This window comes from Lichenostomus cassidix, chromosome 9 (genome assembly GCF_008360975.1).
Source record: "Lichenostomus cassidix isolate B80296 chromosome 9, HeHo_3.0, whole genome shotgun sequence".
In the NCBI taxonomy this organism is placed as follows: domain Eukaryota; kingdom Metazoa; phylum Chordata; class Aves; order Passeriformes; family Meliphagidae; genus Lichenostomus; species Lichenostomus cassidix.
In genome coordinates, this window is record NC_139490.1 from 8,566,965 (window position 1) to 8,586,354 (window position 19,390).

General features: G+C 43.3%; 1 protein-coding gene across 2 annotated transcripts; it reads left to right on the top strand.

The window, feature by feature from the left end:
• The first annotated feature begins 23 nt into the window (after positions 1-23).
• On the top strand, positions 24-19,390 carry RNPEPL1 (arginyl aminopeptidase like 1). Of its 2 annotated transcripts, none has more exons than XR_014854014.1 (11): positions 24-928; positions 7,314-7,454; positions 8,095-8,246; positions 8,681-8,797; positions 9,961-10,196; positions 12,180-12,293; positions 13,349-13,461; positions 14,166-14,274; positions 15,649-15,876; positions 16,148-16,402; positions 16,963-17,101. XR_014854014.1 is itself a non-coding variant. In XM_085069232.1 (11 exons), exons 1-11 carry the CDS (start codon positions 212-214, stop codon positions 17,233-17,235), a joined length of 2,343 nt encoding a protein of 780 aa, XP_084925358.1. In that variant the 5' UTR covers positions 26-211; the 3' UTR covers positions 17,236-19,390. The 2 variants fall into 2 exon arrangements, 1 of the variants encoding a protein (XP_084925358.1); XM_085069232.1 differs by having other exon boundaries at positions 26-928; positions 16,148-16,290; positions 16,963-19,390.

The following is a 19,390-nucleotide window of genomic DNA, read 5'->3' on the forward strand; positions in this document are numbered from 1 at the left end:
CCCCGGCGCCCCCCGGCGGCCGCGCCCGCCGCTGCTGTCCGGGCCCGGGCCCTGCGTTCTCTCGGCCGGTCCTTTCCGCCTCCCCCTCCCCGCCCCGGCTGCTCCGGCCGCCGGGGCCTCCCTCCTCCCCGCCCGCCCATGGATTTCACATAGCAGCCGCCGCCTCCGCCGCCGCCTCCTCCTCCTCCTCCTCCTCCTCCGCCGCCGCTCCATGGCGGCTCCGGCTCCGCGGCCGCCTGGCCTGTGCTGCTGCCGCAAGGGCTCCGCGGCCGGGCCGGAGGCGCCGCCGGCCCCGCCGCCGCCTCCCGAGCCGCCGCCGGACGTGGCGTCGGCGTCCAGCTCGCAGCTCTTCAGCCTGCGGCACCTGCACTTGGGGCTGGAGCTGCGGCCCGAGGCGCGGGCGCTGGCGGGCTGCCTGGTGCTGGAGCTGTGCGCGCTGCGCCCGCAGCCCCGCGCCCTGGTGCTGGACGTGCACCCGGCGCTGCGCGTCCTCTCGGCCGCCTTCCGCCGCGCCGTGGCCGGAGAAGCGCCCTGCGCCTTCGCCTTCTCGCCCGCCGAGGCCGCCGCCGCCCCGGCCCCGCCGCCCCCGCCGCCCTGCCCGCCGCCGCCGCCGCCCTGCGCACCGCCCTGCGCCGCCAGCCCGCCCGCCACCGCCACCTTCCTCTCGGCGCCCTGCATCGCCGCCGGACCGCTGCCCCCCGCCGCCCCCCCGGAGGACCCGCCCGCCGGACCCTCGCCCGCCGCCGCCGAGCCGCCGCCGCCGCTGCCGCTCTTCGCCCAGCCGCCCTGCTCCGCCTGCCCGCTCGGCTTTAGGGTGGACCCCTTCACCGACTACGGCTCGTCCCTCACCGTCTCCCTGCCCGCCGCCCTTCAGCCGCACCAGCCCTTCCAGATCATCGTCCGCTACACAACGGCCGACGGCCCCGCCGTGAGTACCGGGCGGGGGTTGGTAACGTAGGGAACCGGGTCCCGAGGCGGCTGGCAGAACCCTCCTGTGCCTCCCATGTCTGTCGTACACGTTTGCTCCTGTTACAAATGACCGTCGGGTAAGCGCCCCGGCCGTGCAGCAAAGGCAGTGGGACGTATCTCACTGCCAGCCCCTCCGGTCCTGTCGCTGGCCCCCAACTCCTGGTAGCGCCAGCCCGCTGGGCAGCAGCATCTGTCCCCTGCCCGCAGGGGCTCTCGGTAATGCCAGCCCCGCGGTCCCCCACCGCACTCAGCAGCGGTGCTCGTACCGACCCAGCCGCTCTCCTTCCTGTCTTCACCCATCGCATGGACCCGAAGGCTATTCATCCCCCACCACCATAGTAATTTAAAAGCTTTTCGTTTTTTAAGGGCATTGCAGTTGTTGGCAAGGAGAGTGAAAATTTGAGAACTCCTGTCTTGACTCTGTCCTTCAGGACAAATTATGTCATCCACAATACAGGAGTTTCCCTGGGGCTTTTTGCAGCTGCTTACAAAATCAGGCCTTGCACACCTAGGCTTGTGTTCCAATGAGCCGTGGTCAGGAGCTTTGGGGAGAACAGGGGTGATTCCACATGTTCCTACAAGTTATCTGCTGAAAAAAAGGATGAGAAACGGCCCAAAGCACCCATTTGGATGTGGCCATGGAGGTGTTTCCATGTCTGTGGATTAGCTGTCTTCAACCATGATATACTTTGTAAATTCTGTCACTTCTTTTAACCCCCTCGGATATTTAGAAGCACTTTATTCCCAGCCTTTTAGGCCTTGCGTGACAGATCTTGTGTTTTTAAGAAGTTATGACAGTGAAAATATGAAGTTACCACTGGAACATCAGTTCTTTTTATTACTGTACAGTCTGTTCAGGTTGGGAATTAAACTCAGGTGTTTTTCATCATGTGGTTCTTGACTTTATTTGCAAAAGAAATAGGTTTTTTTTGAGAGTCTTGCAACTTTGTTGCCTTTATCTTGCCTAAAGGCATTGGCTCTCAGTCCTCCGATTTTGTGTTGCTGTTGCACTGGTCAAAACCAGTAAGTGTGTGGATCTATTTGACGTTTACAAGGTATTTAACAAGAATAGGAATTTAACATAAAAGCTTCTTGCAAAACAACCCTCAGCAAGTAAACAGGAGGCCTTTCCTCATGATAGGAACGTGTTGATGAATAGAATGAGTTTGCTGGATGTTTCCCTGTCTAATTTTAATACTGCATTGAAGCTCACAAAAGTGATTTAATCCTTGGAATGATCTGGGTAGTCTTAATACATCGGCTCACTTGGAATAGTGAGTGCCACTTGAAGATTTTTATTGACAGAAGTTTCCTGTATTCATATGGTGGCTTTTTAATGTTCTAGTCCTTCCCCTAAAGTGCAAAAATGAAGTAAGATTCTGCACTTTTAAAGTTCAGATCCACTTGGATATTGTTCCTTTTCACCTTTGGAATTCCTGGCTTTACTATTTCCTTGTACAATACTCTGCCATGTAGCTCACAGTGTGTTCAGAAGATTCCGTTCTTTTTTTTTTCCCTCCCAAGGTTTATGAAGAAACCTGTTTCTTTTGTCCACTCTGCCTTGTTTATGAGAAGGCTTTAAAGCTAATTTGGCACTGCTGTGTGCTCTGTAATCGTTCTCAGGCTGGCTGAGCCACACCTCCCAAAGTACATGATAACGTGCTTTCCTCCTCTTGAACAAATTGTTTTATTTTAGGCCAGCCTGTGCTTTACCCTGGATTTTGCCAGCCCTGTTGCCAAAGAGGCAGCCTGTCCTGCTGAGTCTATGGAGAAATGATCACAGTATGATCGGAATACTGATCTGGCTTTGGGAATGATCTGAAAACCACTGAAAGGTGCAGGGCACTGATTGATGTGATGTCCATTTAGTCTCAACTTGTATTAATGTGTTGCCTTCTTGGCCCCACACACAGTGCTGTATGGATCTGCATATCTGAGGATGCTGAGAGCAGGGCATTTCTTTTATTCCCTCTGCTGTTGTCTTGCTCTGCATGGATCAGAGGTCTTTTAAAGTCTTTATTGTACCTTTAACAGCATGTACTGCTTCAGCTGTACATGCTGCAAGGACTCATGTCAAGATTATTGATGGTCATGGCATCGAGGACATGCACTGCCCTTCCCAAGTGATACTGGAAAGCAGAAGCAGGCATTCTCACTGACATAAACCCTACTATGTTTGCTCACTCACTGTTGTAGGTTTTGGCTGGCAAAATATTTGTCCTCAAGTAGCACCTGTTGTAGCCCTTCATGTTCAGCATGCTGAACTATTTTGTTTGGATCCAAAGTGTCTTGGTGCTATTGTGGTGCTCTGTCACTGCTGTTTTTTGGCCCAGCATTGCACTTCAACAGGGACGAGTAACCCATATGTGTATAAGGGTCAACTGGTTTATACTCGTGTCTTGTAAATATTCTAGCAGTCCCTGTCCTCTGTAAGTAAGACACTGCTTTACAGTGTTTGACCTCTCTCTTCTAAAAGTTCTGTTTTCTTTGGCTATTCTAGGAATATATTCTCCTTAGGTCAGGGCTTATTTTCTGTGGGACTTTTAGCATACTTGTGGAACCTATGAAACAGTAAATTCATGTTACAGTGCAGTGTGAATGTGTTGGCAGTAAGATCAGCAGCAGAGATAGTGTGTTTAAAATTGGAAACCTGTTGTCTTGATATACTTGCTTTGAGCCATCTGGACATGTTATTTGACTGTCCCATTATTTCTCATGTGGAGGAAGGAGCCAAGATCTTTGGTTGTTTGATGGACATTGAGAGACAGCTGAGAGATTAAATCTGCCTTTCACAGAGCATTCCAGCTCCCTGTGCTTTTAGGAAACCATATGTTCAGTATGGTTTCCAACTGTCACAGTCACTGTGTATCTCTCCTGCTGTGGGCTGAAGGCACACACTGATCAGGTGTGTTAGGGACAGTAGTCCTGCTCTTCTGCCCCTTCTTCTCCCTCATCCCTTACTTCTTGGTAATACTCTTGTGGGATATTTTCTTTTTTCCTTCCTTAAAGAGAAAAATTGACACCTGTCTCTTGCCCGCAGTGTCATTCCTCTGATTTGGCAGAGGAACACATTTGCACGTCTTAACACCAGTGTTACTTTCTTTCCTTAAATGCAAATCCTGCTGTGGGTTCTGGTATAAAAAATTATATTATTTCCTCATCTTCAAGATTTAGCAGAAAGGACAGCCCTCTTTGCAGTGCTAGAAACTTCCCTGTAATTCCTTATATTCGTCTTGATTCTTCAGTCCCCCTTGAGTGACTTGCTGTCCAGGTGTGCCTTGCTCCTGTCACGTGCTCTGCATCTCAGGTGTTTTGTTTACTTTGTCATCAGATAGAGCAGCTTGTTTGCTGAGAACAGAAGCTGTGGCTTTGCAGCTCTTCCTGTGACCTTCATCAATAATGCATGTAGAAACATGGAGAGGTTTAAAATTAAAAGAGGCTTAGCTAATTGTCTTTGTCATTTGCCAGATTTGGGCAAAAGATTATGATCTAAGTCAATAAAAATTATACTCTTGGCAGGTGCCTTATAAAGTGTGAGCTTTGCAGTATGTGGGCAGGGGAAAGCCTGGGCTGCCCAAAACCTTTGTTCATCAGAGGAATCATGCAGCATTTCTTTTTAATTGAAGTGCACCACAGAACAGCTTTAATGTGTGAAACAGCTTTTCTGTATACATGAAAAGCTAGATAAAAATGAAAAGCATGATGATGATGTCACGTGTATTTCCCAAAGGGAAGTTCAGGAGAGATTTGGATGTGGAGTAGATGATCCAGCCCCAGATACTGCTCTGTCTCTATGCACTACTCCACTGCCCATCCCAGCAGCACCCTGTGCCTCACACTCCTTTCTGGGATGCTGCTTATAATCATTTTCCCCAGCCCGTAGCCCTGCCTCTGTCCAGCAGCATAGCCTGGTCTATTTATATTACAGATCTATTTATATTGTTTCAGGATAACTTTCATCATTGTTCCAAGTGCGTCTGGAAAGAGAGACAGAGGCTTGCCATGTAGCTGCAGACATTGGAAAACAGGGGAAAAAAATACTTCATCCTCTGCAAATATTTTCCCTCTTGGCTTGTGGGGCTGGTGCTTCACTTAACTTCAACCAAATGTTGGATAAAGCAGGACTAGTTGAAAAGAAGTTGTCCTTAATTTATGGAGTTTCTTGTAAACAAGAATCAGCTCTTGGTTCCTCTTCGCTTCCTGCTTATGTTTTCCTCCTGCGCTGCTCAGGGAGAACTTCCCCTTATCTCTCTGTTCGAAAGACGTGGTCTGTCAGCCCTTTTTCCTTCCTTCTCAAGTGTTGCAACTTAGGTGTGGTGGTGCCCTATCTCTTTTTTCTTTGTTATCCTTTTCTGTCTCTCAACAAGCAAAGGAAACAGAATCTTTTGAAGATGAATCTCTTCAGTAGGGCCAACTATACAGATTGGAAGTCAGACTTCGTGATACAATCACAAAGCTACTGATCAGAGGAATGTTTTTAAAAGGCATTAGGACAGATCTTTGAAATTTGATTTCTGAGCCTTTTCCCTGTATCATTAGAAAGCTATTACCCTGTATTAAAATACAGCACTTTTTTTTTTTTTATAAATGTGTATTCTGGGTGGAAGTTATTAGCTCTTGGTGTTTAATGAGACATATGTCCCGAAATGCCTTCTGGAATAGTTGTCTCCAGTTCCATAACATGACACTGAAGAAATGATATTCATTACTGTGAAATGCAGGTATCCATGAGAAATGTAGTGGAAATCTGGAGCTATGTAATGCCCCAGGGCTGTGACCCAGGGCTGTTGGCAGTGCTACAGTGAAATGCAGCACATGGATGCGAACCCTCACAAGTCCTGCTCTAAGCTTGTTTCTGGGCCCTACACACTTGAAATAGAAGAGGGTAATCTTAAAACAAATTTCAAGAGATTAATTTTACCTCTAGCTAAAGGTTTTTAATTTTGTAGTGCCTCCCACCTAAAAAAACCCAAACATTTGCCAGTGAAAGTGTGAGCCTCCATGGGAATAATTGAAAGCTGCTGACTGTGTGTTTTCTGTCCTTACCTTTCACTGATCCCTGGGGGGGCTGCTGCAGTGGATGATTTGGGAGAGGAACACACTGGCATCTGAGGAAAAAGGTCTAAAGGCAAGGGAAGAAGATATTAAAAAGTAACCTTATAGGACAGAATGAGAGAGAAAACTTTAACATCCAGAAGTTAACTAGGAGAAGGAGTTGTAATATGATGTTGAAATGTGAGCAGACTTAGTACCCAGGCTTCTCTTCTGTGTTTCATAGCTTTCCCCTGAGGACCAGAACTGAAGTAGTGTTTGCACTAACTGCTGTTCCCTGAATTCTGATTTATTGGTTGCTTTGATCTAAGAATTCAGCAGACTCAGAAGTTTTATTCCTAGTGCTTGACTTTCCAAGACTTCCAGTGGTTCCAGTTTTATGGCAAGTTTCACAATATTTGATATTTTCCATCAAAGTTCAGCTCCAGAGTTCTAGGATTACAATAAAATCCTTATTTAAAATTGCTCCTACACTTCAAAGTTGGAGGCAGGGAGTGTGTGAAAGCACAAACATTTGAAACAAAAAAAAAGAAAGGCAAATAATTGCACTTTTTCTTATTATTCTTAATCTGTTCTAATTATTTGCTGAGGGTCTGACTTGTGATTTATTTGCTGTTTGGTACTGAAAATTTACATACTCAGTGGTGTGTTTTGTTGGCTTTTCTTTTGTGACCACCCAGAATCTCCTTATCCATTCTGTAAAAAGGGGCCTTCAGTGTCCTTGACCAGATGTTTCTTACATATACTGACTTTTTTGCGTAGTGTCAAAATGTTTGATGCTTCAGCCAGGAGGGCAGTGTCAGGGTCACAGATAATGTTGTGTACACTGTTCAGCTTCAGGGTTTTTTGGTTTGCGTATTTGGGTTTGTTTTGGGTTGGGTTGGTTTTTTTTTTCCGGCTTGCGTTACCTGACCCCTTCTATCCTGTTCATATTGAGTTATAAACATGGAGATATCCAGAGTACTCCCTTTGAGAGAAGGTTGTGTGGTTATTAACCACGCAAATCCATACAACAGAAATAGTGAGTGGCTGGAAGTCACTATGGTCTGTATCACTCAGTGTTCAGACAGTAAGAAATTTTTATGAGCATTCCTGGGAAAAAAACAGGAGTACAAAGATGTATTGTTAGAGATGGAAATGTGCCCTGTGCCAGGTATTCATCCAGGGAGCCAAACAGCTGAAGGTGGTGCTTCTCCCCCTCAATCCTCTTGATTTCAGGTTTTGTTTTTGGCAGTTCATCCTTGTGTTGTTGTCCCTTTCCCTCACCTCTTTTTCCTGTTGTGTTTCAACAGATCTGGTGGCTGGATCCAGAGCTGACGTACGGCAATGCCAAGCCCTTTGTCTTCACCCAGGGACACTCGGTGTGTAACCGCTCCTTCTTCCCCTGCTTTGACACCCCTGCAGTGAAATGCACCTACTCAGCTACTGTCAAGGTAAGGGATGGATTTGAATGGTTCATGGAGCTTTTAGTTGCTCTTAACCTATGAAAACATAGCTACATCATGCGTATACACCTGCTAAAAATATTGTGATTCAGTGTTACAAAGAATACTGGATTATTTAGGTCCCAAATTTGTGTTTTGGACCACAAAGGCAGCTCTGTTGCCTATCATGCTTGGGTCTTGCCTTCCTCGTACTCAGCGCTGAAAGAGTAATTGTAAAATGGAAATGTGAGAGAGAATTTGACCGGTCACTTCCAACAGTGGTTATTGAAGATAATACTCAACTGTATTGTACCAGTTCTTGAAAGAGAAAAATGAAGTTTTTTGAAAGCAGCATCAAATAATGTTGCATTTTGTAGTGTAATTTCATTTTGTAATTTTGTAATTTCATATGTGGGTGATTTTGGGGCAGCTGGCGTATAGGAGGAGTAATATTTTTGTTTGGTATGTTTTCATGGACTGGGCAGATTGCAGTATAAAAACCTCACAGAAATCTTACATTTTGTGTTATCTAAATGATTGTTTAAAATGTACATCATCAGGCATAGATGAAAATGAGCCGGAGATCTGAGGTTCAGTCATTCAGCTGTGGTTATCTGGTGAGCTAATGTGTATGATGTTGATCTTCCAGGCTCCAGCAGGCATACAGGTGTTGATGAGTGCCACCCAAAGCTCCTACCTAGAAGAGGAAGGTGTATATCAGTTTTACATGGAATATCCAGTTCCTGCCTACCTAGTAGCCCTGGTGGCAGGAGACCTCATACATGCAGACATAGGTCCAAGGTAAGATTTGCAGAAAGATCGTTCTGCATGTTGTGTCTCTGTACAGTGCTTCATACTGTAAAGTAGCAAAGATCTTGAGTCATTGATAAAGGAACAGTTGGGTCCGTGAGCTGTAAGCACTGAGAGACTTTGAAGTGCAGTTGGGTGTAAAGAAATTCATGGCACTGCACTGGCAAAAATATGTTTCTGTTTCATAAATGTTGCGTCCTGTCCCCTGCACTCATTACAGCTGCTTTCTTGTTGCCTTGTTGAAGGAATCTTTGGTTACCTCTTGCCATGTTCCATGGAGCATTAGCCTAGGAGGGCCCAGGTCTGATGGGAGGTCCCCTTGCACTATTACCATACATGGAAGTGTTGTGAGCAGTCAGGCTGTTTTTTCTAGGAGATAATTCAGTTTGCTGAAGTATCACCTGATGTTTTCTGTTTTCTGACAGGAGCAGAGTGTGGGCAGAGCCTTGCCTGCTGCCAACAGCCATCAGCAAGCTTTCTGGCATTGTCGAACGTTGGTTGACTGCTGCAGAGAGTCTGTATGGCCCCTATATATGGGGAAGGTGAGTTTAATCAGTCACCTGGGAAAGTGCAATGGGAACAAAATAAAACAGTATTGAGAAATGATGATGCCTTCTCCCTGTAGCAGAGCAAACAAGCATTTCAACTGGCAGCGCTGTAGTAGTTGAAAACAAACTCTGTAGTTTTGTCTCCACAAGTGGCAGGGAGGACCATGGAGACATGGAGGTGTTTAAGCTGGTCTGCAGGGCAGAACTGGAAGTTTCTAAACAGGGGATCTTCCCTGAGGAGTGAGGGCTTTTCATACTACAGTGTTTTGTGATGCAAGTCCAGCACTGGGCCAGACACAATTTAAAATGTATGGTTGTTTTGTTTATCTTATTTATTTCTGCATTTATTGTGGTAAGCCTGAGAATACTGAAAATCTCAGTACAGAGTCATTGAGTGTCCAAGTCCCAAAAACCAACTTCAATAGCTCTTTAATAGCTTGACTGTGTATTTAAAAAGAGTGTTTTTGAGAGAATACTTTCATTCTTTGGATAGGAGAAAATGTTTACAAAGGCTTCCTATATTTCTTTGCTAAAGGTAAGCAGGAAGATTGCATTGTTTTTAACTTATAAAATATTGCTTGAAATAACCTGAGAACATGGCCCAGTGTGCCACTGCTGATCATTGATAAAGAAATTTAGGAAACAAAACACGTATTACTGTCTTGTTCTGAAGCAGACAGATTATAGTTGTTTTGCTGACACTTCACGTATAGGAAATCAATTAATTTATTGACAGCTTCCTAGTATCTCTCTTTCCTGGGAGCCTCTGTGGACTCAACACTGTGTTACACTATTGTATATAATATAAACAGTTTTTCTGTCTCCCAGATACACAACTTGTGATGAGTTTGTGTGTGTAAAGGGAGCTCAGCACTTCTGGGATGTGCTGGATCTGCTGCACAAGAAAAGGCTGTCAGGTCTTTATGTCCAAACATAAGCAGGTCCTTGGCCAACAAAATAAATTCTTCTTCTCAGAAGAATTAGACACCACTGGTCCAGAAAGTTTGTTCCTGAAGTCACGGAAAGGTCTCAGAAGAGCCTTCCCTAAAGAAAGAAAAATGTTACCGCTTGTCTTCTGAAAGAAGAAAATGTTACTGTGTGTCTTCTAGCTGCAATTTACTTATCTCCTTTCTTCTTTCTTCTCCCCCTAATTTTAGATATGACATTGTTTTTCTTCCTCCATCCTTCCCTATTGTTGCCATGGAAAACCCATGCCTGACCTTCATCATCTCTTCCATTCTGGAGAGCGATGAGTTTTTGATCATTGACGTCATTCATGAAGTTGCCCACAGCTGGTTTGGGAACGCAGTCACCAATGCCACGTGGGAAGAGATGTGGCTGAGCGAAGGCCTGGCCACCTACGCTCAGCGCCGGATCACCACCGAGACCTATGGTACAGCTGCAGGAACTTCTCCTTGTGCTCCTTCTTACCATAACTGACAGCTGGCTGCATAGACTATTTGCCTTGGAAGCTCAGAAGTCTGTAGGGAGCTGGTTTCCAGTTAGGTTTTATTTCTGAGCACACACCCACACACTGCCCCCAACTTTGTGCTGAATATCTTAAATACTTAGAGTTTGATGTTGGCTTGGCTTTGGCTGGCTCAATACCTGACATGGTAACAGGGGCTTTGAGTGAGGGGTGTTAGCACAGTGCTGTGGGGACATGGAACTACTGTTGGGTACCAGACAGGTGTTGATATGTCAGAGCAAGGTGAGCAGAGGATGCTTCAGAGAAAGATGTTACAAATCTTAGCACAGTTACGTTATGAAATAACTGTCCTCTGAACAAGTGTCCTTTTAATTCTGATCAGTTACTAGCTACCTACTGTTAAAAAGAATGATGGCAATAGCACTGAAAAAAAAGTACAGATTTATGTAGCTTTCTGTTTACCTGCTGGAGGCTTCCTGCAGGATTGTAAGCCCTGCCTTTTCTTGTGTCAGTGAATTTCACAGGTCAGTTTTATGATGCTGTCTTGAGAATATGTAAGTAGTGAATTATTCCTCTGGCTTTTAAGTTTAATTGGCTTTTTATTGAAGTGAATAATGAGAACGTGTGCTTTTCTAGTTTATCCTGTTATGTGCTTAAAAACCAGTTCCATGTTTTCTCAAGCATCCATTGTAAACAATCTTGGAAAAGTTCCTAGAAATCTTGGCAGCAAAAGTGTTTAGAAGAAAGCATTTGTTTTTATTCATGTATATTGTTTTTGGACATGAACTGATGATAATCAAGTTTAGGCAAAAAGTCATCTGAGCATCTATGGAAATGTTACATTGCATATTATATGTCTTTGAAAGCTGTTCTATGTTGAATAAGTCTCAGTGGGTGGTACTATCCTAAGTCACATTATACATAGCAATAATATGAGTAGGTCAGAAGATATCAACCTGATCATCATCACAATCTGTCCATCCAACACGGAGCAAGATCCTTGCTGATTTTGGTCAGTTCTCTAGAACTGGGTGTTTCAAAAAGCATTTGTTAGGAAACTGGAAAATGTCTTTCCCTTTGCCATTCTTTAGTAAGCTCTTTTTCCATTCTATTTTGTTTCTAAGACAAATCTCTGATCTATGTAACGAACTCTATCTTCAGGTTAAAAACTTAAAGAAGTTCGAACATTTGAAAAATGTTAATAATTATTGATGTTAAGTATCTTCTGAATCTGAAAGTCCGTTTTCTGCGGCTTCTAATGTCCACAAGGGCATAGGAAAGATCTCTTGACTTGGCAGTGTAATAGAGCATGGAATGCTCTGCACTGCACTTAGGGAGAAAAGAAGGAGTAGTTTACCGAGTTGCACCTGTAAAAAGTCCTAATGAAAAGAAGGTAAAAACTTATGGCAAAATATAGGTAGGATGATGGATTAAGCTTAAAAAATACAGGATCTATAATACAATAGCCAAGTCCAATCCTTTTCTCTTTTCATTCAGGAAGTGACATTTGCTTAGTAGTATCTTTGGCACCGAGGATGAAATTGTCTACTGTTCTACTAGTGTTTTTGTAACACTTGATTGCTCCCTGAAAGTTACCTGTACAAAACTTTTTCCAGTGCTGCTCTCCTTATCTTGCAAGAGCTGTTAAGATGATGCCAAGGATGTAAGGATGTAAACTTTAGCATAGTTTTCATGCTGCTTTGTTTTTCAGTACAGTCTGCTCCATAATCAGAGTGAGGAAATGCACTGGGTTAGGCTCTGACTTCCATTACTAATCACAAGGATGTTCTGCACTCAAGTTTCTCTGCCATTACATTACTGTTATTCCATCTCGCTGTTGTGTCTTTTGCATCTACAGCAGCTTTTACTTTGTCTCTGTGCTAGTCCTGCACAGGTCAGGTTTTGCTGGTCATTTTCGCATGACTAACAAGTTACTTTCTGGGGTAGGAGCTGCCTTCACATGTTTGGAGACTGCATTCCGCCTCGATGCTCTCCACAGACAAATGAAGCTCCTTGGAGAAGACAACCCGGTCAGCAAACTTCAGGTTAAACTGGAGCCAGGTATTGCTTTTGGCTGAAACTGCACTACACAAAATTGTATACATCTGTATATCAATGATGAAATAGTGACAAAAACCATCTAATTTTTACATATCCTTTACTTAAAAAAATAAAAAAGAAGAAAGAAATACTGGTTTGTAAACCAGTTTAAAAATAAGTAAGGAAGCTTGACTTCCAAGCTGTTTTTTCAAAGTTGGATAACTCATCTGTATAGATACTGTTCTGTGTAAGTACAGAACAGACTAACTGAGCAGAAAGAGTGTGAAAAACTGCCTTGAATGCTATGTGGGTTTGACATTCTGAATATGTAAAAGAAAGTAGTTTATAATGGAAATACTTGGAAATATCGTATAAAATCTTATGCTATTAAATGTTCCTCTCTTTATGTGTTCATATAAGAGCTATGTGTGTATGTATTTAACATGCAGATAAACAGGTACTTGCTCTGAGTTGAGCTGTGCAGAGGCTGTTTGGTTATTCCCTGGGCCAGATGCATGATTGCACTCCAGATTTACCTGTCTCCTTCACTCATGGTTCTCTGGTTCTGTGGTCACATTGGGTAGGTGAGGCAGTCTTCAATCCAGATGATATTTAAAGCAACCTAAAATGAAAGTGGAGATGTTATTTGAACCAAATGGAATGGAAAAGCGTGTGTTGGAAGCTGCAAAAAAGGAACAAGATTACCTTATCCTGATATCTTCAAAAATTTGTGGTACGGTGACTCCCAGAATTTGGCACTGAAAAAAGAAGAAAGGATTTGTTTTCCAGTACCAGAGCTGTTTTTAGTGACCTCTAGTTTGAAGTGACTTATCCCATTGGGAATTAATACTTGCATTACTATGACTGATTTTAAAAAAAAAAATATTATTTTTCAGGCTGTATCTTTGGACTGCATCTATTTAATTTACTGCAGTAACTTAAATGCACTGACAACAGGCTTGTTTTGTTTTCAAGTCGCTATGTCTTGCCTTCATCATCTATAAGGGGTCTGTATACACAGAAGGGCTGGAAATCATCGTCCTCATTAGGTTTCTTATCATGTTGTCTTCTTTCAGGTGTAAATCCCAGTAATTTAATGAACCTCTTCACCTATGAGAAAGGCTACTGCTTTGTTTACTACCTGTCCCAGCTCTGTGGCGACCCAAGACACTTTGACTCCTTCCTAAGAGTGAGTGTAAATATGCGTTTTCTTGAGATTTAGAGCTGACTTTTTATTGTTGTTGTTTTGGGCTCTTTCCTCAGATTCTGTCACTGTGGCTAATTGTTAAGGGTAAAGTTGAATCCAAGTGTGTTTGAGATAGAGGAACATTATGGGCCTATCTGTCAACCTACATGAATCTTTCTACAAGATTTCTGAGATTCTGAGCTTATGAGGTGCTACATACAGAGTAGTAGTATATTTTTGTTGTCTCTTGTTCTGTGCTCTGAGTAATAGAAAGCTGTTCCAGGACAGATTGCTTGTGACTGGAAAGATGGGACTTGATTCACTACTAGAAAGTGTTAACTTGGATTTTTTAACCAGGGTGACAAAGGGTAAGGGTTACTATATTGGGGCAGGTTGGTGCCTGGAAGCACATTTGCAAAACCCATAGAAAACTGTCAGCTACTGACTTGTTTTTGAAAAGCAAAAAGAAATGATATTCAGCTGTTAATGTATTTGCAGCTACTCATATTTTTTTCTTGTTATGGTGCTTCTTTAGTTATCTGGGTGAGGAGGGAGAATATTTTTCTTCATCTTTTTCTAAACCTTCAAATACTTGTTCTTACTCTTATGTTTGTATTTTTGTTGCTGTTGTTGTGGCATGCAGTGGGTCTACATCAAAAGGAAGCTGTCTTGCTCCTAATCATAATTTGAACTTTTTACTATTTTAGGCCTACATTGAGAAGTATAAATTTACCAGCGTTGTGGCTCAAGATCTTCTGGATTCCTTCCTGAATTTTTTTCCAGAGTTGAAAGAGCAATGTGTTGAGAGCAAAGCAGGTAGGAGATTTACTTAGTTAACTGTAAACACTATAGAAAATGTGGATGATAAATTTTGTGCTTGGTTTGGAGGATGCATAGGGAAATGCTAAGGAAAACAAAGCAGTTTGGCAACAACCAGGCATTCTTGACAGAATTTGTGGTTACTGTCTCTGTGTTGGGGAATGAGAATATCTTAAATTGCTGATAATTTTGGCATTAATTAGCTGAGTGCCCCTTGGTTAACTTTCTCACTAACTCACTTTTCACTTTGCAGACAGAATGATCAATGCATGTGAGATTTACACATGCTTAAATGCCAGGAAAAGGTGAATACAGTTTGAAATATCGTCTGTTTTAATAACAGAAAACATGCTTTGAGAACCCAAGGTTGTACTCATACATATAAAATCTGTTCCCTAACGTTTCACTCTGCCTTATATTTCTTATTTATAGCTGTTGGTGGATTTATGGAAGGTCTGTGGTCTACCAGGTGCTTATTATCTCGTTTGCTTAAAGTAATGAGACTCATTTTATCCTGCCACGTGTCCATCCTTGCAAATAGCTATTGGTCAGTTTAAACTAGACTGGCAGAGTGCAGCTCCTAAGGACACTGGATGCCTACAGGCTTTGTGGAGAGGAAACTGCCTGTGGAGAGGTGTAGATGAATGAGTTTACTGTGGGAAAAGCTGCAGCATGAGCTCAGTCGTTCTGTGTTTTACTTGGCCCACTGGTTGGCTGATGAGTTAACCACAGCATTTGTGAATTTTTGCCTGGCTAATATTCAGGGGATGCAGAAGATAGGAGTTTTGGTGTAGATGGTGTGGAACAGGAAGTATTGCCATGGGTTAGGGAAGTACTGAGGTAGTAAAAGGTTAAGACGAAGAGTTCTGTTGGAAAGCAAGCTCTGCTGTTTGTAATTTTTTGTTATTAGTTGTCTAAATAAATTTAAATTGCTTGGCTTTACTGGTGGGTAGGAGGAGTTTAGTCAGCCCTCTCACCTCTCCCTTTTTTTCTTATAAAGTGGGTTTTCTTCATGTTCATCAGTCTTCCTCAAAATTCTGAGAGGGAAAGGCAGGCACATAAATATTAGAGCGTAGTTTGAACATAGTTATTTGTCAGCCTGGCTTCCTTAAGAGCACATGTGTTTCTTGTACTTACGGTACTGTTGAGCTCTAGAAAACTCATGGTTAGGTTTGGAGACATGTTGCCAGCACTCTTTCAGGTGTTCCGTAGGCTATCCCAATGAGGCTGCTAAGACTATTCTGTCACTCTATCTATTGGTTGCTTTTGTTAGAAGCTCTCTTCCCTATGCTAGAAGCAGTCCCGGACTTTGAGGCAGCCAGGCCACCTACAGAGATCCCTGCTCCACATTTTTGGTGCTCCTCATTCCAGGACTGGAGTTTGAACGTTGGCTCAATGCTACAGGACCTCCGTTAGCTGAGCCAGACTTATCTCAGGGATCCAGTCTGACCAGACCAGTGGAGACACTCTTCAAACTCTGGACCACAGAGCCTCTGGACTCTGTTGCTGCTGCCAGCAGTGTTGACCTCACTAAATGGAGAACGTTCCAAACTGTGCTTTTCCTGGACAGATTGCTGGATGGATCACCACTGCCACATGGTGAGTACTCTTACCAGGATAGTAGAAAATTATCCCTGGAATAATTGATTGAATTCTAAAGATCCCTGCCTCTGGTTGACATTATAATTCACATAAAATCAGGTTGATGTTCCTGCCCATGGCAGAGGGGTTGAAATAGGTGATCTTCAAAAGTCCTTTCCAGCTCAATCAATTCTCTGATTCTGTGATTTTATGAATTGTTATTCTCTAATGACCCTCAAAGTTGACAAAATAGGTCACAGTTCTCTCTCTGTGTATGTGCTCTCTTCAGAGGTGATAAAAAAGCTCTCGGAATGTTACTCCTCTCAGCTGGATTCCATGAATGCAGAAATCCGTATCCGCTGGTTGCAGATTGTAGTCCGAAATGACTATTATCCAGACCTTTACAAAGTCCGTCGCTTCTTGGAAAACCAGGTACTAACTGCTGGATTAAAAACACTGCACCTCTCAGTGCATGAGCCATGTGCATGAGACATGCGACGTGAAAGACCTTGGAACTTCTGCTTCCTGGCCAAGTGTAGCCCAGGTGTGTTGCAAAAGGGCTGAGCATGGCTCACCTGCTAGCGGTGGGGAGGAACGGGCAGATGTAATTTCAAATGCCTACAGATCTCTGCTTTTTTAGCCTGACTCAATACCCTTGTCCCAGCTCTGCCCCATGCATTTTTTGTATTGCTTTGTAGCAGCCCTGGCTTTTACAGACCACAAGTTTTTGCACTACTAAATCATGTGATTATTTGAGTATTTACACATCAAGCAAGGCTAGGGCTCATTGAGTTCTTTTCAGTAGCTGTTATTGTGCAGGAGCAAAAGGTTAATTCATGTGTTCAGTGTGACCTCTTCTATTTGGCCTTTAAAAAATAGTTCTGTTATTTGTGGAAGTAGCGCAGTCTCAGAGAGCAGATGTTTTTTTATTACCATTCATAAAAATCCTTGCATCAGACTTAGAATAGACTCATCTGTCTTTTGAGGAAATGTGTTGCTTGTCTCCAGTCTGAAGTTATTCAGGGCTGTTGGAGTGTAGCTGTGGAAGAGCTGAACTTTTTTACTTTTATTGAAGTATTCTTATCCTGTTTTCCTTTTTTGCAGATGTCTCGGATGTACACAATTCCACTTTATGAGGACCTTTGCACTGGCACCCTCAAGTCTTTTGCCTTAGAAATTTTTTACCAGACCCAAAACCAGCTGCACCCCAATTTGCGGAAAACGATCCAACAGATCTTATCCCAGGGCTTGAATCCACTTCCTGCCATAGACACTACTGCAGTCACTACAGACACACCAGCAATGGTGCTTGAGGACAAAGTCTCAGAGGCCACAAATGGTGCCATTTCACTCAGGGATGTCAACGTGTCTGCTTAGATCACCAGTTCATGCCAGCCATGAAGCTTGAAAATGGGGACAGGAACAGAAGAAAGATACCAAGCATTGCCTCCTTTCCCTCAGCCTTGCAGCTGCAGTGTGTTGTAACTGGATTTCTCTTCCAAAACACAAAGCAAACGTGCCTTCAAGTATCCAGCGTGCGATACTGCCAGGTTTCAGAGATCTCTGTCAGCTGTGTGATAAATATTTTGATTCAATTTTTATTTGGCAGGGACTCCTGGGCTGTTGCTTCTCCATGGAAAGTGGATAGTTCCCTTTCCTGAGGCTCTTCTGGATGGTTTCTCCGGATTTGTTGTTTGGTGGGGGAGGGGGTGTTCTTTTTTTTTTTTTTTTTTTTTTTTTTTTTTTTGTCTGAGGCCACTGAGGCATGTCCTACTTGCTGTGTGTATGTTGCTGGGGAGTGTGTATGTGTCAAGCTGTCAGTGTCCTGATATTTGGGCTAAAGTTCTGCAAAGGAGAGACTCAGGAATTGTTAGTGGCAGCAAACGTTTTCATGTTATGCTCCTTCCTGTGACAGAGGTATTGTGATTTGGGAGGAAGGGGACTAATGCTTAAATAAGAAACTAATTTTAAATAGCTCCTGTTCCCCCTGCCCATAGATGGCTAAATAATAATAATAATAATAATAATGCTCTTTATATATATAAAAAGATATATAAAAAAGAACAGGGAAACATGATGGATTTAAAATCCTTCTGTAGTTAACCCTATCCTCAATTTTCCCTTTGCACTCGATGGGACAAGCAATAAAGAAATGTGTAGGCATGAATTTTCAAAAAAGTTAAAATTAGGTTCCCAAATGCCATCAATTCTGGTACTAGCTGGATGCCTAAATCTTTTTAACTGTTTTGACAAGTCTAGCTGCAACCTTTGCTAGTGTTTCAGGATGTGTGGCACATGCATCAGATGCACTCTGTGTGTCTTTTATTTTGTCCTTTTGGAGGAATTAACAAATAATTGTAATTTTTCTAAGATCCCCAGCATATCTTGGGCTATAAGTCAACCATGACAATATCTGTGCTAAGATTTTACTGCCTTGAATAATGTTTACCTGAATAACAGTTGCCCTGTTGTATGATAGTCTGAAGGAAGCACCATCTTTCTTGATGTGAAACTTTTTAGGTCCCACTTTACCTGAGTCAGTTTTCTGACTTATGGTGGGAGTAAGGTGCCATTTAATTTCCCTGGCATGCTCTTTCTCTGGATCACTGGCCAGCCATGCAGGATGGGGAGTCACTGTCTTCCCTCTGTGCCATTTGGTCTCAGGAAGCCGAGGGCAAAGCGTCCTGGGGTATTGCAGAGTACAGGCGATGGTTCTTAGACTCAGTGCCACAAACTTTTTAACGTGGGTAATCGTGTGCTCTCTGTGACCTCCCACAGGGCATCTCTGAGCTGATGCATCACCAGGATAGTGTGAATAAAAGGCAAAACATTTGGAAGAGACTCAGCTAAGAGAGATGTGAGAGAGAAACTGTTTAATACTTCAGGGAAAATTTTAGCCCTTCTATGGGGATCTGCACAGACAGGAAGAGGGGGAAATTTGGGAGGGTTTTTTTTTTCTTCACCAAAAGTATCTGTTTACACCCATGTGTGGATGGGGACTTAGGTGCTGTTACTGGATCTGCATTTTCTGGCTTTAAATTAATTTGGACTTCACCATAGCCTTAGCCTGGGCTGAACTGGGATAAAGCAATAATAAACTCAGGCCTCTGTAGTGCTTCATTAGTTTCAAAAAAGGGCCATCAGCATTGTTGGGCTTCAGAACTCCAAGCTCTGCTCTTTACTCCTTGAATGGGATTATCTTTTTAATTCTGTTTTGTTTTCCCAGAAAGGATGGAGAATGATGTTTTCTGCACAAATCTCTTTCCTTTTCATTTGTCATTCTATTGAAAGAGATTTGTACAAGCTGACTTTACACTTCCGGAGTTGCTGCTGTTGGTGCTGCGTCTCCTGGACCCCACTGCCAGCAGCAGCAGCCTGGCTGAGACCAGGAACCACTAGCATTTTTTGGAATCACGGGCCTCTGTTTTAACACGTTTTATTTAGTGGGAGAATGTTTGTTACCCTGGTGGGAATTTTTCATTTACATGGATGCCTTATGATGATTGTCAAATTAAACTAAGCATTGTGACAA